Below are 16,130 nucleotides of genomic sequence, written 5' to 3'. Positions count from 1 at the left end.
TTGAAGAACCGAACAGTTCTCTTGTTGCACAGGGAGAATTGGATTCAGAAGGTAAAAAAACCCGGGAAGAAAAACAAAAATGCAAATAGTTTACATTCATTTCCCAGTGTTCTTTCTTTGGGTGCAGCTGCTTCTGTCCATCCCAATGATTTACTTTTGCTAGACAGGAAGACCATAGAACCTAAATGAGAAAATAGTTGTGCTTAGTGGACAAAATATACCAGAAAAGAATCTGGAGTAAAGGTGTTAGCGAATGTCTTCTAAATCATTTTAATTCCTTTATTTGGAATATAAACACAATAATACATAAATCATTAATGCAGCATGTAAGGTGCCAGGTATTATTAAAATCATCCTTAGTGGTGCATTTTGATGCAGATTTGAAGGGGGGAACAGGTTGTATTTGAATAAAAAGGCTGATTTTAATCAGAACTTCTGATTCTTATATTAATTGAGGTATGTCTTATAGATAACAGCTTGAGATTCTAAGCAACAATGACTGAAAAACCACATAGCCTATCTTTTGCTGGGAGATGAAAAAAATACGCTAGAAATATTGTGTATTTATATTTATTTGTGTATGTGCAAATATTTTCTGAACCAAGATTCAATTTAACATAAAAACATTACCATTAAAGGCACTTTTAATTCTTTTTTTTTTTTTTAACCTCAAAATTGATGTCTTTCTCTTGGAATACAAGATTGAATTTCTTTCTTAGGGCTTCTGTGCAGTATAGAACATCAATCACCTCTTGAAACACACATTTCTTAGATTTCTTAGATAGTTTGGGGTCAGTGTGTTTCTTTTAGTATTGCTATTGCTCATATGCTATTTATCTTAATTTTGTTAAATGTACCATTTTTCTATATTTATGAAGATCTGCAGTTAGTCATCTTTCAAAATTCTAGTTAATAACTTTTTCCTATTAAGTCATTCTTAAGTCAAAGCATTTTATGTATCAAGCATGTATTCATAAATAATAATTTGTAACTTAATTTAATAAGTAATTGAGTCCCTGTATTCAAGGATTCATGGTAAATTGCTGCTTCAGTACTTTCTGTTTACAAGGGGGAGCCCATGTTTATAAAGTGGTTTTTTTTCCCTTTTTAGGGTAACAAACAAATAACCAGAATGTGTAAGGATGTTATTGAATTTTAAAGCCTTTTCCTAAATGAGCAAACTTGTTGCTATTTTTTTCCCTTTCATGTGATTTAGGTGTGTTTATCATTCAACCCTCAAAGTACATTGATAGCTACTGGAAGTATGGACACTACAGCCAAGCTGTGGGACATTCAGAATGGAGAAGAAGTTGTCACTCTAAGTGTAAGTTGATTATTAGTTTACTGAGATAATTTCATTATCAGATATAGTTTGTTTCAGATTCAACTCAGTTAAATAAGCACCCGGTTATATAGAAAGCATTTTACCAAATGTCTGGCATACAAAGCCAAAAAAAAAAAAAAAGTAGCTGCCCTGCAGGAGTATTTTCATTTTACTGGACAAAGATATAACATAGCCACAGAGTATATATGTAACCAAAGGCCCAGGGATGTTAGAGGGACTAGATTTAATATTGAGGACCCATCTCCGAAATCATGTCTTTGTCTTGTTCTGCTCTTTCTTAAAAATTCTGTAAATCTCAAAATAGACCTTCTATCTAGGTTTTCACAGTTGGTAAAAGGAGTCCCAACTTTTCTGGGAGCCCTTAGGGTAACAAACAGTGAATTTTTATTATATTATTCTCTTTTCCCCATCTCACAGACAGCATGCAGGAAACATTACACAGTAGTCCATAGAATTGAAACAATTCTCTCTTCTTCTTTGCCAAACTCTTCTTCCAGATTTTTGTAATATCACCTATAGTTCAGATTTCCCTCAGAGAAGGAAAAAATTGGATATCTCTAGAGAGACAATCCACTGACATTCTGGTGAACTCCTTTAATTCAGAGACCTTCAGTCAGTCAGTCAATACCCTAAGGACTTGGACTCCTCTCAGAAAGAAAATAAATTTTGGCATTGGTTTTTAAAGATATTCCTGCGATTCTCGACTTCTGATATTCCTGTGAATATCATGGCAGGGGATCTTCTAGGGTCATGTGCTTGTTGAGATCCCACCAATTTCTCATGCTGTCAATTCTCAGACCGTATGGATAGCTGCACTTCTCAAAATGTAGATTATAAAAGTTCTCCAGCTTGCTGGGTCTTGTTTCAAAATGAAAAAATGGATATACTAAGTCTGGTGAATCTAAAACAGAGCAAAATGAAAGAAGGCAGGGCCATTTACAATTAGTGATTTTAATTTTCAATACTTTAAAATTCAACACAGCCATTTTCTATTGATTCTATTTAACAGACATTGCTACAAAATTTCCATAACTGCTAGTTTGGATATAAGTAGCAAAGTAATGAATCACAATCTCTTTTCTTCAGATTAATGCAAATTTTTCTACACACATAAAAGAAGAAATGGCAAAAGGGGTAGTGCAGAACATTTAAAGCTTTTGCATATGGACTCTTTTGTTTTTCTTTTTCCCCTTTTGCTATTCTACTTTTGATGTTTAGAATCTCACTTTTTGTTTTTTTACTCCTCCCTGAAGCTTGAAGGAAGAATGAATTAAAAGGTAATATTCCACAAGATGAATTAATCACCTAATATTTCATTCCTCCAGAGTCTGTTCCTGTGTACTATACTATTCAGTCATGTTGATATAATATTGGCAACAAGTAGAACTATTCAAGCTTGGTGATCCCCTGAGATCTTTGGTTCCTCCAGAAATGGTACACAGGCTGAAGAAAAATACAACTGCTATTCATAGCAAATTTATTTAAATTCTGGACTAAAAAAATAACAATTTTGCTACTTTACTGCTAACCATAAAACCAAGTTTAATTCCATTACTTCCCTCTTTCCCCAAGTCTTTTGATTATTCATCCAGATAAAAACCTTCTGTCATTAATTTTTATCATTTAAGGGTCCCTACTTCTTTTCAACAGAAGAGACAATTAACTTTCCCCATTAATACCTGTGCTTAAAAGTAAAAATATGACTTTCACTGCCTTAATATGAGTCATATACTGATACTTGCTCTACCCATCTGCTTCAAGAGAATTAATTTTCTTTTGTTTTTAAATTATAGAATCAAATGTTCAAAAATTTTAATTTCAATTTTTGAAGCTTATTAAGCCTAAATAGATTCTGAAAGAATATTTATAGTTTATTTTAATATGAATTATATATATCTGATTTTAAAAACTGTTTCTAATAATAATTTTCTGCACAATTAAAAAGAATAATTATAGCAGTGAGAAAGACTAAAAAGTCACTTGGGTAATACATAAATACAATTAAATGAAACCTAAATATTTAATGTTACAGGACCATGATTTTCAGTTTACATGTATAATAACTAATAATTCCATCTTGCAATTAGGGAAACAAAGTGCTCTTAAGATTTAAAGATTTGAAAATCAGAAAAAATTCGGTAAAGTACCAATTGCCGTGCTTAGATAATTATTTCTATATTTGGGATACTTAAAAGTCAGTGTGGGAAAAGTGAAAAGATTTTTACTCATGATTATATATGCTCTATTTTTCTCTAGGGACATTCAGCTGAAATCATCTCCTTGTCATTTAACACCACAGGAAACAGAATTATCACTGGTTCCTTTGATCATACAGTTTCTGTATGGGATGTTGAGACTGGAAGGTATTTAGTTGTTTATGGTATTGAATTGACATACTGCAGCTATTCATTAATTTAATGTTAATTTCTGGTTTCTACCATAAAGGGCTAGAACAACACTGACTCACATATATCTATTTTTCTCTTTTAAGAAAGTTTAATTAAGTATGTTTAATTAACAGTCTCTCCCTCCTTTCTCTCCCACCTCAGGAGAAGGGGAAAAAAAAAGATAAAAAAACAAAACTTGGTAACAATTATGTGCATAGCCAAGCAAAACAAAATCTCACATTGGTCATTTTCAAAACTATATATTGCATTCCACATCTTGAGTCTATTGCTTCTCAGGAATTGCATAATATGATCCATCATTATTTAAACAAAATGATGGCTAATCTTTGCATTTTTCAGAATTCCTAAGTCTTTCAAAGTTGTTTATATTTATGATGATGTTTATTATATAATTTGTTTTGTTTCTACTCATTGCACTCTGTATAATTTCATGTTAAGTTTCCACAGTTTCTTCTGAAATTATCCCCTTTGTGTCATCACTTCTGCTATAATCATTTCCCTATACATTCATATATCATAATTTGTTCAGTCATTTCCAAAATTATAGTACCTCTTTTGTTTGTTTCTTTGATATTATAAAAATGCTACAAATATATTTGTAAATAAGGGTTCTTTTCATTTATTCTTTAATATTATTGGAAAATATTGGAAAATGATATCATTGGGTGAAAGGACATAACACACTTTAGTGATGTTTTGGACAAATTGATTTCTAGAATGACTGACCCAATTCACAACTCTACCAATAGTATATGAATATTCCTTTTCCCCTGAAGTCCTTCCAATATTAGTTATTTTGATTTTTTTTGGTAAAGTTTGCTAATCTGATTATGAGGTAGTTTAAATTGTCTTATTTAAGTTTCTTTAATCTGGAGCATTTTTTCATATGATTATTGATAACTTGGATTTCTTCCTTTGAGAACTGCCTATTTATATATTTTGACCATTTGCCAATTGAGGGAATAACTTTTATTTATTTATTTTTTGATAAATGTGAATATATTTCTTATTTATCTTGAAAATGAAACTTATCAGAGAAACTTTTCTGCAAATATTTTCTGTCTCTTCCTCTGCTGTCCCCCAGTCTCCTGGTTAACTGCTTCCCTTAACTTCAGCTGTGTTGGTTTTGTTGTGCAAAACCTTTTTATGTAATCAAAATTAGCAATTTTATCTTCAGTGATCCTCATTATCCCTTGCTTGATCCATTCTTCCTATGAATTCCCTGTTGACAGAAATATCTATCTTCTGTAAATTATTGAAATAATGTAAAGTTGAAAAAAAATGAACATGGCATAATGGTTTGGCTTGGTTTTATATTACATAATCGATTTTAATGGATTTTTAGTAATATCAACATCTCAAAGATGCACACACACACACAGATAGATTCACCAAATTTGATTTGATTTCAGTTTTTTTCTAGTTTTTATTTTTGTCTTAGTAACAAAGAAATTAAGCAATTTATCTGATTTCCATTGTAAAAGGCTTGGCTGCAAATTCTAATTCTAATTTAGGGCCTTCTAATTTGAAGGGCCTAAATAGCAAGGAATTATTCAACACACTTCCATCAAAAGGAAAGAAGAGAAACAACGGCCTCTCTATGCCACAAATTTATTATTCATTCTCTGAATAGGCAATAGTTCACTAATCAAGCATTAGGATATTTTCCACTTTCTGGATTTTGGGCTGACCCCATTATTTTCACAAGTCTCCAGCTCTTTCAGAGATGAGGGGACTCTTTTTGTCATTGCTGTCAATATTAATATTTTTAGACTTTTCATACTGCCTATTAAACCATTGCCATTACTAACCATTTCATTAAGCCCAAAGTTCATTTTGGGATCCACGTGAAACAAAGACTTTGGAATTCATCAGCTTTTTCTTTGACTAAGGTGTCACCATGTTCACTTGGATCATGGCCATGTTAAAAATCACAAATGTTGATCTTTTTTTTTGCAAACACCTTAAATGTCTGGAATTGGCATTATTTAATAAGCCATGAACTTTCTTTTTTTTTTCTTTTTCTTTTTCTTTTTTTTTTAGGAAGGTATATACTTTAATAGGTCATCGTGCAGAGATTAGTAGCGCCTTATTCAACTGGGATTGCTCTTTAATTTTAACTGGATCGATGGACAAAACATGCATGGTGAGTTAAAGAAGATCTTCAGCTAATAAATTCATTGTCTATCTGTGTGCTAAACTTTCATAATAAATTTTTTTGTTTTATTTTATTTTTATATATATTATCATAATAAGACCTTATTAAATTTGGAAGCCAAAAAAGTGAATTTTAAAAATGTATTTCCTTTTCTCTTTCTTAATAGTAAATGATGACTGTATGTAAATCAGTGGCATTAATGAATTTTTACTTTTAAGATTTCTTCTTTCTGAATATTTTTCTTGTCCTTATAAGGGAAAATGGAAAATTTGATAAAAATATAATCAAGTAAAATAGTATCATTTTCATTTTTTTAAAAATCAGGAGAAATATTTAAAATAATATATTTTATTATACTTCCTAATCTTGAAAGTATAACATAATGGATTGTGAATTTAGACTGAACTTCACTATTTAGCTGGTGCACTTCTGGATTTGTGTGAGGGCAGCTGGCTGTTGGAGAGAGGAATATGTGGCCATGGAATAGAGGAAAGCTAACTGAAGGATCAAATTCATGATCTAAGCACAGTGTTTCAAATAACTGAGCCCTCCAATTACACTTATATCCTTAATATTGCTTTTGAGTTTGACTTTATATAGTTTTCTTAAATAGAAATTCATGTTTGTTTTTCACCCTATATTGCAGCTCTGGGATGTTTTGAATGGAAAATGTGTTGCAACTTTAACAGGTCATGATGATGAAATATTAGATATCTGTTTTGATTATACTGGACAACTTCTTGCTACTGCTTCAGCTGATGGTATGCAACTGATAATATATTTTACTTAAGCTTGTTTTTACTCTGTACCTGTGAGTCCACCTATTTATAGAAGCTTCTTCCAGTGTTATACTTTAGCAACTAAACTACTCATGTATATAGTTTCAGAGAGTTGCCAAGACCATTGAGAGGTTAAGTTGTAGATGGTCACTAAGTCAGTCACTCAGAGGCAATATTTGAACCCAGGCTTTTCAGATTCTCAGGCTAACCTTCTGTTGACTCTTCCCTGCTGTTACTTGTGATGTTCTAAGCACAGTTGCTTATTTGGTGGGTGATAAAATATGATATAACAAGTAGTAAAATATTAGAGGAAAAAATAAGCAAATGATGAATTTTTATCCTAAAGATAGCATTTTTTCACTGATAGGATTTTCTCAGCCTTAAGTGAGCCTTTTGTTGAACCAGGTCTCTTGTTCAAATGGACTTTGATTATAGCCAAGTTATATTAAATGCTTGAGCTTATATTTCCCCTATAAAAGATCTGATCATTGTGTACATTTTCCCTAAGTCTTTGTTAGAATTAACACACCATGGGGGATAGTCCTGCCATTTTTCTTATTAAAGCTAATTCTTTTTAGGATTCTAAATCCCTTCTAGGGTTAGCCTGCTAGTTGATGATTTATAATTCCCTTCCCCAGCTAACCTCCTTTTGGGGTTAGTCTACTAACCTTCTCTATAGATTTAGCCTCTCAGTCAATGGGATTCTCCCACCTCACCATATGTTCCCTTTAATGGTTTTTTCCTCATGCTTAATTGTAAATTCCACTAGGAAACTTGTCTTTCCATTGTTTATTCTTTCTTTTTCTTGTTAACTCAATTGTGATATTTGCATAATAAAATAGCAAAACTTTTGTAAAATTTAAAAATTTTTAAAATTAAATTAATGTTTAATTAATTAAAGTAATTTGAAAACTATTTTTACTTTATTTATTTGTTTAATCATTCATTCATGTACTCATTCATTCATTCATTTATTTGTTTGTTTGTTTATGCTTGAGGCAATTGGGGTTAAGTGACTTGCCCAGAGTCACAAAGCTAGGAAGTATTAAGTGTCTGAGGCCAGATTTAAATTTTTTAATGTGAATCTCTTGCCCTCACTTTACAGATGTCTGTGCAGTAGATAGAAGGCATTTGCTAGAGTCAGAAAAACTCTAGGTGCTGCTTCTAATAAATACCTAGCCACAAGCCAGTCATTTAACCTCATTAATACTCCACAGCTGTTTGTCTGCTGTTCCTGGAATGATTTCCCTCCTTACCTTTGCCTTCTGTCTCTGGTTTCTTCATGACTGATCTCAACCTCCAACTGAGAGAGAGGCTTTTGCTGGTTTCTCCAACTCCCCGTGCCTTCCCTCAGAGATGACCTTCCATTTGTTATTTATAAATTCTCTGTACATTATTATTTGCCCATGGTTTTCTTCCTTTAGATTGTAAGCTCCTTAAGGACAGGCACCTACCTGTGTTTTTGCTTTTCTTTGTATCCCAGCACTTAGCTCAGTGTCTGGTGTCTGTAACACTTATTAACTGACATAATTCTGTTTTTTTTTTTTTTTTTCCAACTCTTAACTGTGTTGGAGTTTGTATTCAGCTGTGGAGACAACACAGGAGGATGTGTTTATACTTTTACCCAGCCTGATTCCCTGACTTACTAATCTGCAGAGCTAGTTAGCAAGTGACTATCACTACTCTGTACTGCCATTACTTAACAGGACCACCCATCTCTCGCTGAATCCAGTTCACTCAGAAACAAGCTACGTTCTGTTCCCTGACTTCTTTACTTGCTTCCAATGCTCCAGAAATATGGCAATTTTAAACATTGCTTCAACCTATGCAAATAGCATCTTGATGTGTATTAGTCATTTGTCTCCTTGAATTAATTGAAGGCATGGAGGCAGAAGGAGTCAGGAGCCAGTCATCTGGACATTTTGGCCCATTCACTTTTGTACTAAACACTGATTTCTTTGATCTCTCAAGAAATCAAAGGAAGAGTTAATGATGTTTGCAGAGCCTTTCATGGACTTTTATGCTGGGGCATTTACCATCAAAACTCCTCCTCAATATGCTGTTTTCTCACTTCTCTGGTATAAAGTTAAAGAAATGGATGAAATTTATGAGAATCCATCTACTAATTTGTAGGTGTAGGGCAAAAAGGAAGGTAGGGCCCCTTTGATATTTGGAATCTAAGGGTTATTATTTTTTTTTTTTTTACATTCCAACACAGAAGTTTACAAAAACAAAAATCAGATGCTCACACCCAACTCTGAATATGTGTATTTTTTCCTCTGATAAAGGAACAGCAAGAGTTTTTTGTGCTGCTACAAGAAAATGTATTACCAAATTAGAAGGTCATGAAGGTGAAATTTCAAAGGTAAGTTAGTTTCTCCTTTTATAACTATTTAGTTAGAATTTATATCTTTTGAGAATAACCCAGTTAACTCAAAGAGCCATCTATCTTAAATGAGTTACTTAAATAAAACTCCTAAGGTATAAAGAGACTGAAATTTACTACATGTATTTTATGGTACACATTTTTAAATAAGTGTATCCTCAAGGAAGATAAGATGATTGAAAAGTAAAATCAATTTTCCTCCATAATATAACATTTGTGTCAGCCACAGAAAATTATTTGCACAGCAATAAAGAACTGAAAACAAAGTAGTTAACTCAACAAATGGGGAATAGCTAAAGAAATTGTGGTCTGCTGAAGTAATAGCCCATTACTGCTATGAATATGTTGTTGTTTATCCTTCCTTCTCCAAGAGAACCATGACATCCAAGAGAACCATATCAGGGAGATGATGCTGTGACATTCAAGTGAATTGGATTGATGTGAGGGGGGAGGTTGGGCAAGGTCACCTTGATTGAAATCACCATATAGCTATATAGTATAATGTTGTCTATAATATTCTACATTAAAAGAAAACATAGGAAAAATATGGGAAATGTTTTATAGAGCTCAAAACTACATATACAATTATTTTCATTGTTCATTGTAGCCTTGCATTTGACCATATTTAGGTTATCAAAATACATCTTAGAAAGACATTTGAAAACATTACATGGATTCTAGAACTCTACACCCTCCATCCTCCACTCTCCATCTTAGAATGTTGTTATTAGGAATATTGTATTCTTTTCCATTAGCAATATTATATTTGAAAAATATAATTTTTTTTCTTTTTCTTTTTCAGATTTCCTTCAATCCTCAAGGAAATCGTCTTCTGACAGGCAGCTCTGATAAAACAGCTAGAATATGGGACTCTCACACAGGACAGTGCCTTCAGATTCTAGAAGGCCACACAGATGAAATCTTCTCTTGTGCTTTCAACTATAAAGGAAATATAATCATTACAGGTAAATTAAGAATACAAATCATTGATTTAATTTTAAAATAAGTTTTCATTATCAATCAGGATTATAGTGTGCTTGACTTGAAATATATGGCTTATTTCCAAGAAGAACTAGCTAAAATGCCTTTCCCATATCTTTATGATATGGCATTTTAATTCTATTAGTCAATTTTAATAACAGCATAATCTAGTTGCTAAAGTGCTGATCTAGAAAAAAAACTTCACGACTGGCTCCTGACATTGAATGATGTTGTGTTATATAAACTTTTACAAGACAAATTTCCCTGACATAAAAAAGTTGGTTATCCTAACTTTTACCAGATACTTAAATTTCATTTTTCATTAATTTCATTGATCTTTCATCGATCTTTCTAAAATTTCATTAATCTTTCTCAAAATTCCATTAATCAAACAGGATTATTTGTTCTCTGAAGTAGTAATAATGGTACCTGTGTTAGCATCCAGCCTCACAGATAGAACAAGCAGATAGTCTATCCTTGTATACTTTGGGGGCAGGTGCCAAACAACCTTGCAGTCAATATCACATTTTATAAATGAGGAAAATGAAGCTAAAACACTTTTCTGACTTGCCCAGACCTTCAAACCAGGCTTTCTAAATCCAGGTTCTTGGCTCCTCCAATTAGTCATGTAATAATGAATGTGAATTAGTTTATCTGGAGAGTAAGGGAAGAAGACCTAGAAAGGATCAGTATTTATGAAGAAAAGTAATGTTAGGACAAATGGGAGTTCGGATATTTCCGCACTGTCTGCTCTGGCGGGATGTGTGTGGTGAGTAAAGGCCAGGCTTTGCTTCATGATTCCTAAATTTTTTTTTGGCTGAGGTATTTGGGGTTAAGTGACTTGACCAGTGTCACATAGGTAGGAAGTGTTGTGTTTGAGGTCACATTCAAACTCAGGTCTTCCTGACTTCAGGGCTGATGCTCTATCCACTGCACCAACTAGCTGCTCCCTAATTGTTTTTTTTCCCTAATTTTTACTAACCAACTGGTTTCCATGGAGTAGGGAGCTCCCAATACAGAACTTCTCCCAATGTACATCAGCACTTTCTCTGAAACTTTTAGTCTTAGAGAATTGTCTGGGGCCATATGTCAAAACTGGGACCTGAATGAAGCTCTTCCTTATTTTCCATGGCTGGTGGCACATTCACTAATCATTATTAAATTAGTTAAAATGTGAGCAATTCAAAGTTTTCTTTCTTTCTTTTTTTTTTTTTTATTATTTTGAGGCAGGGACACATAGCTAGGAAGTGATTAGTGTCTGAGGGCTAAATTTGAATTTGAGTCCTTCTGACTCCAGGGCCAGTGCTCTACTCATTGTAGCTGCCACCTATTATTTTGATTTTAAAAAACCAAAAAATTTTAATACATTTTAAAGTACCGAATTCATTCAGAGCAAGAGTTGGTATAGATATAACCACAGATGAATTTCTTTGAAATGGGATTTAATCTCCTTAGTCCCTACACTATTGATCTGTCAACTTACTTAGCTATGGGATATTAGGGATCATTCTTTATTTTATCAGGTTTTGAAAATTATTAGTGACTGACATTGTCTTTGAATTGAGGGTTTTTGTACATTTAAACCAAAGATGTGCTTTACAGAAAAAGATCCTTGTCTATGGAGCTAAGCAGAAAAGAAGTCTTGACCACTGAAGTCCTTTTCTTTATACTTGAGTATAAAGGTTTTGATCTACTATTGCTACCAACTAATAATTAGCCTTTGGGAAGGTGACATGGTCATTTCATTTTAATGAGATAAAGTTTTCTGCTCCTACCCTAAAGATAGTTTTCGTTGTTTGGGTAGAAAGATAAGAGTATACTAGGTGTCTTGGACCTTCTCTGGTGGAAAAGAAAGGCTTAGGAGAGGCCACAGTAAAACTAATTCACAAGTAGGTAAGATCAAGAACATGTGGAAGAGAATGATTTCTGTCTTTGGAAATTAATCATCTCTAAGAGGGTTATAGGAAAACACAAGGTTATACTGATTAACTCCATGAAGTTTGTGAGAGCACTGATTGAATTTAAAATTCAATCAATGTTTAGCATGGACTAATAATGATAATAGCTAACATTTCTATAACACTATGTGCCAGGCACTGTGCTAAGTACATTGTATTTAGAATCTCCTTTAATCCTCCCAACAATTTAGAGCGTTAGGTGCTATGGACACTTTACAGATGAAGAAACTGAAGTAAATGGATTAAGTGATTTAAAATTAATACAGCTAGTAAGTGTCTGAGGCTGGATTTGAACTCAGATCTTCCTGACTCCAGACCCAGCTCTCAATCCATTATGCTACTTACCTACCTGGTCCATAGAGAAACTGACCCCATGGTTTTGGTTTTGTTCATTAAAATTATGCAAAATATTTAATAATACATCACCAATTCCTGACATTCTCAGGGAATTAATATTTAGATCTTGAAGCTTTGGCTCATTTAGTAATTATTCAGTTGTTTTAAGTTGTGTCTGAGTCTTTGTGACTCCATTGGGGTTTCTTTTTTGGGGGGCGGGGAATAGAAAGATACCAGACTAATTTGATATTTCCTTCTTCAGCTCATTTACAGATGAAGAAACAGAGGCAAACAGGGTTAAATAACTTGCCCAGGGTCAGATAGCTAGTAAGTGTGTGAAATTGGATTTGAACTCAGGAAGATGAGCCTTCCTGACTCCAGTCTAGGAGCTCTATTCCACTGTGCCATCTAGCTATACCCTGGTGGTGGTGTTTAGTAATATTCAATAATTCATCATAGATAAGAAAAGTCTAAATTGTAAAAGATAACAAGAACATAAACTTATTAAAAGTAACAATAAATAACAATAATGTCATTTGTATTACAGGTAGCAAGGACAATACCTGTAGGATATGGCGCTGACTTGTGAAATCTGTATTCAAGAACACAAGCTTTTCAAAATGCAAGCAAGGTTTTCTGATGCATCATTTACTTTCTCTTTTCAGTATTTCTCCAAAGCAGGCTACTTACATGTATTGTATTTAGCTTGACAGGTATGACTAAAAAGACTGAATAAGTAGGTTTGGCTGTGTGTATATTATTGGATGGGAATTACTGAAAACAACAGACTAACGGGATGTTTTGACATGGGTTATTTCTTTCTTTTTCTTCTTTTTTTTTAAAAAAAGTTATGAATAATATCATGTTACTGTTCAATGAAAACAAGTAGCTGAGTCCCTCTAAGATTCTGTTTTCAAGGACCATTGTAACGCTTTGTTTAATAAAATTTTTAAAGAAAACATTATATGTGTATTTCCATAATATTTATTGGGGAAAGGCATTGCTTTGAAAGTAGGGAATTTTATTTGCAGTTAAGAGTCAGGGATCCTGCAAATAATAATAGGATTGTCAGACTACAGAGAGCAGGGATTTCCAGCCTTTAGATTTCTTTTTAGGATCATATAAATGTAAACTTAGAATATCCTTCATTATTAAGTAATCATATTCTTTATTGACAGTGTGTTGGTAAAAAATATAGGAAGGTTTCTCTGTATAGACATAGTGAACAAAATTTGAGATATATGACATTAAAAGCTAGATGTTAAAGTCAGTTATCCAGAGATATAAGCTTGAGAATATAAAGAGCCATCAGATGAGTTCTGTTAAAATACAAAGTAGAGTCCTAATAAAATCATTTGTATTGTGTTCCACAGCAGCTAGCTAGCAATTTCTGTGCCATTAAAAAAATAAAGCCCACATTAAGACACACAAAGATAAAGATAAGAACATTGAGATATCTCATCAAGGAAATTTTTAATTAGCAAATTAGGTAAATACAGTAAGAAAAATTTCTCACTCCACTTCATTTCTTGATAGAGTGGAAGCAACTTGTTTTATTGTTTATATATCCTCAGAGTACAGAGTACAGTGCCTAGTTTGTAGTAAAATTTATCAAATGCTTTATCTAATCTCTATTTTTAAAAGTGCTTTGAGCAGTCCTTTTCAGGAAAAATCAGATTTTCAAAGAGACTGGGTTTTCTTTATATGTGACATTTTAGAGAATCATCTGATTTCTCATTGAGAGATAAAAACAACAACTGCAATTTAACATCAAAATGGAAATTTCTTTCATTTTCTTAACAATTCACAGCTGGGAAATGGAACTCAAATTTGAAAGGAACTTTCTGGTTGAAAGAGAAACAACTCGAACAAAATCATTTTGCTTCCTTTTTACATCTTTCATTCATTTCTACACTAATCACACTGTACTTCCTACCCTGCCCATCCCTCTTTCACACACTTTTTATATTCCATTCAAATTGACCTAATTGTTCTTTGTTATATATGAAATCCCATTTCCTTGCTCCCAAACTGGGAATGATCTCTATTCTAGAAACACCTTACTGACACTTTTATCAGTTAACTTCCCAGGGTCTATTGTTTTGTTTAAAAATTCTCTTAGTTTTAGGGTATATTGTGGATAGATTATTAGGCCTGGAATGAGCAAGACTCATTTTGAATTCAGATGCACCTAACTCCTCCTATATTCCCTAAATGGGGTCATTTGTTTCCTGTCTCAATTTACTTTTTATTCCCTTTTCCCTTTTCAGATTGGGGCTCCAAAGTTTTTTCCCCAAGGTAAATAGTGGGATTAGAGATAAATTAAGGATTTAATTTTCCATGTCTATCAAGCCTGGGTCAGCTGGAATAATCCTTCATCCTTACATTTTTCCCAAATGTGTTCCTAACTTCTAGGATGTAGACCCTAGAAACAATAGCTGAAGAAGAAAAACAATTAGCAAGAATCATTTCACATTTATTATGTGCTTGGAGCTATGATAATTCGGTTAAATATTAAGTATCTCTTTAATATGCAACATATTAGCCATTTGAGATAAAATCTTGTCCTTTTGGGTCTACTTGGGCATCCGAAACTTGGATATCTCAGAGATTTGAAGAGCAGTCCAGAAGTTGATCTATTATTAATCTGTCAACTTAGTGCCACCTTCTGGTGGAATTTAGTGTTATTTTTCTTTAGTATAGGAGTTCCTCCAATCTCATTCGGCTAATTAGCTCCTCGGATTCTAGGTAGCACTATGTCTAAACCAAAAAAGTGTCACTCATTCAGTGGTCTCTTACCTCAGAAGGACCAATGAAAAAATACATTAAAGTTCCTTTTTAAAATTCAAAATTTGATGATGGGTTGGCAAAGAGATAAATTAGAAAAGCTCCCTTCAATATATTAGAAACTCATTTTTATTCCCGTCCTTAAAAATAAAGAATATTATGTTAATATTTCTATGCAAAGATAAACAATCAACAAGCATTCAATGTCTTTTCTGTGTCAAACACTGTGCACAAAGACAAAAATGAATTTTTTTTTTTGCCCTCAAAAGGAGACAACATATAAGCAAAGGGTCCCTTGTTTACCATCCTAGAGCCAGACCAGTTTTGTTTTCTCCCCTTTAATTTCTAGGGCTGCCCCTTTCTGTAATGCTGTTGACTCGAGTCCATTTTTATTGTGCTATTGCCCTGTTAGCTACCAGTGATTAGCTTGCCAGCTCCATTTATCTAATATCAATTAGCTTATACTGAAGAATATTTCACAGGTATGGCAAGAACAGAAGTATAAATATTTGTCTCTAGTGCTGAAGTGTCATAGTCCTTATTATAATGTTTTGGTCTATGGAGGGACCTAATATAGTTTTTCCATAGTGTTGATTTCACCAAGTTCATGTCCAAATGAAGAATAATTACTGGATGAATCCTCATCTCACAAGTGAGCTGGCTCTATAACTCCTAGCTTCACAGGGTCTCAAAACAGGACCAGCTGGCTGCAAATCTCAACAAAGATTATACTTCTATATCTGCTGGTGGCTCACCATCCCGAAACCTTCAAATCCACAAAGCTGTAATCATCTCACCTCCTCCACATAAAATGAAAGAACAAAGATGAAACCCAAATGGAACAAAGCACGGAATCACAGACTCTCCCTGAGAACACTGAGAAAAAGTTAGGACTCAGAAAAAAGGATCTAGAGTCTTTCAAATGCCCCCCACATGTAGATAAAACCTTTTCATCACAGGGTTAGTAGGATAGAACCACTGGCTGAACATCT

General features: G+C 33.2%; 1 protein-coding gene across 1 annotated transcript in view; it reads left to right on the top strand.

The window, feature by feature from the left end:
* The window catches only part of DAW1 (dynein assembly factor with WD repeats 1), a 41,307-nt gene extending 27,992 nt beyond the window's left edge, over positions 1–13,315 (top strand). Inside the window, exons 7-13 of the mRNA XM_051983395.1 lie at positions 1,217–1,324; positions 3,602–3,708; positions 5,797–5,899; positions 6,558–6,672; positions 8,979–9,055; positions 9,879–10,041; positions 12,899–13,315. Coding sequence (XP_051839355.1) covers positions 1,217–1,324; positions 3,602–3,708; positions 5,797–5,899; positions 6,558–6,672; positions 8,979–9,055; positions 9,879–10,041; positions 12,899–12,933 — 708 coding nt within the window. The 3' untranslated portion in view covers positions 12,934–13,315. The remainder of the gene's footprint in view (positions 1–1,216; positions 1,325–3,601; positions 3,709–5,796; positions 5,900–6,557; positions 6,673–8,978; positions 9,056–9,878; positions 10,042–12,898) is intronic.
* Positions 13,316–16,130: the final 2,815 nt, after the last annotated feature.

This window comes from Antechinus flavipes, chromosome 3, assembly GCF_016432865.1.
Source record: "Antechinus flavipes isolate AdamAnt ecotype Samford, QLD, Australia chromosome 3, AdamAnt_v2, whole genome shotgun sequence".
NCBI lineage: Eukaryota > Metazoa > Chordata > Mammalia > Dasyuromorphia > Dasyuridae > Antechinus > Antechinus flavipes.
This window is presented reverse-complemented; position numbering and strand designations above follow the sequence as displayed.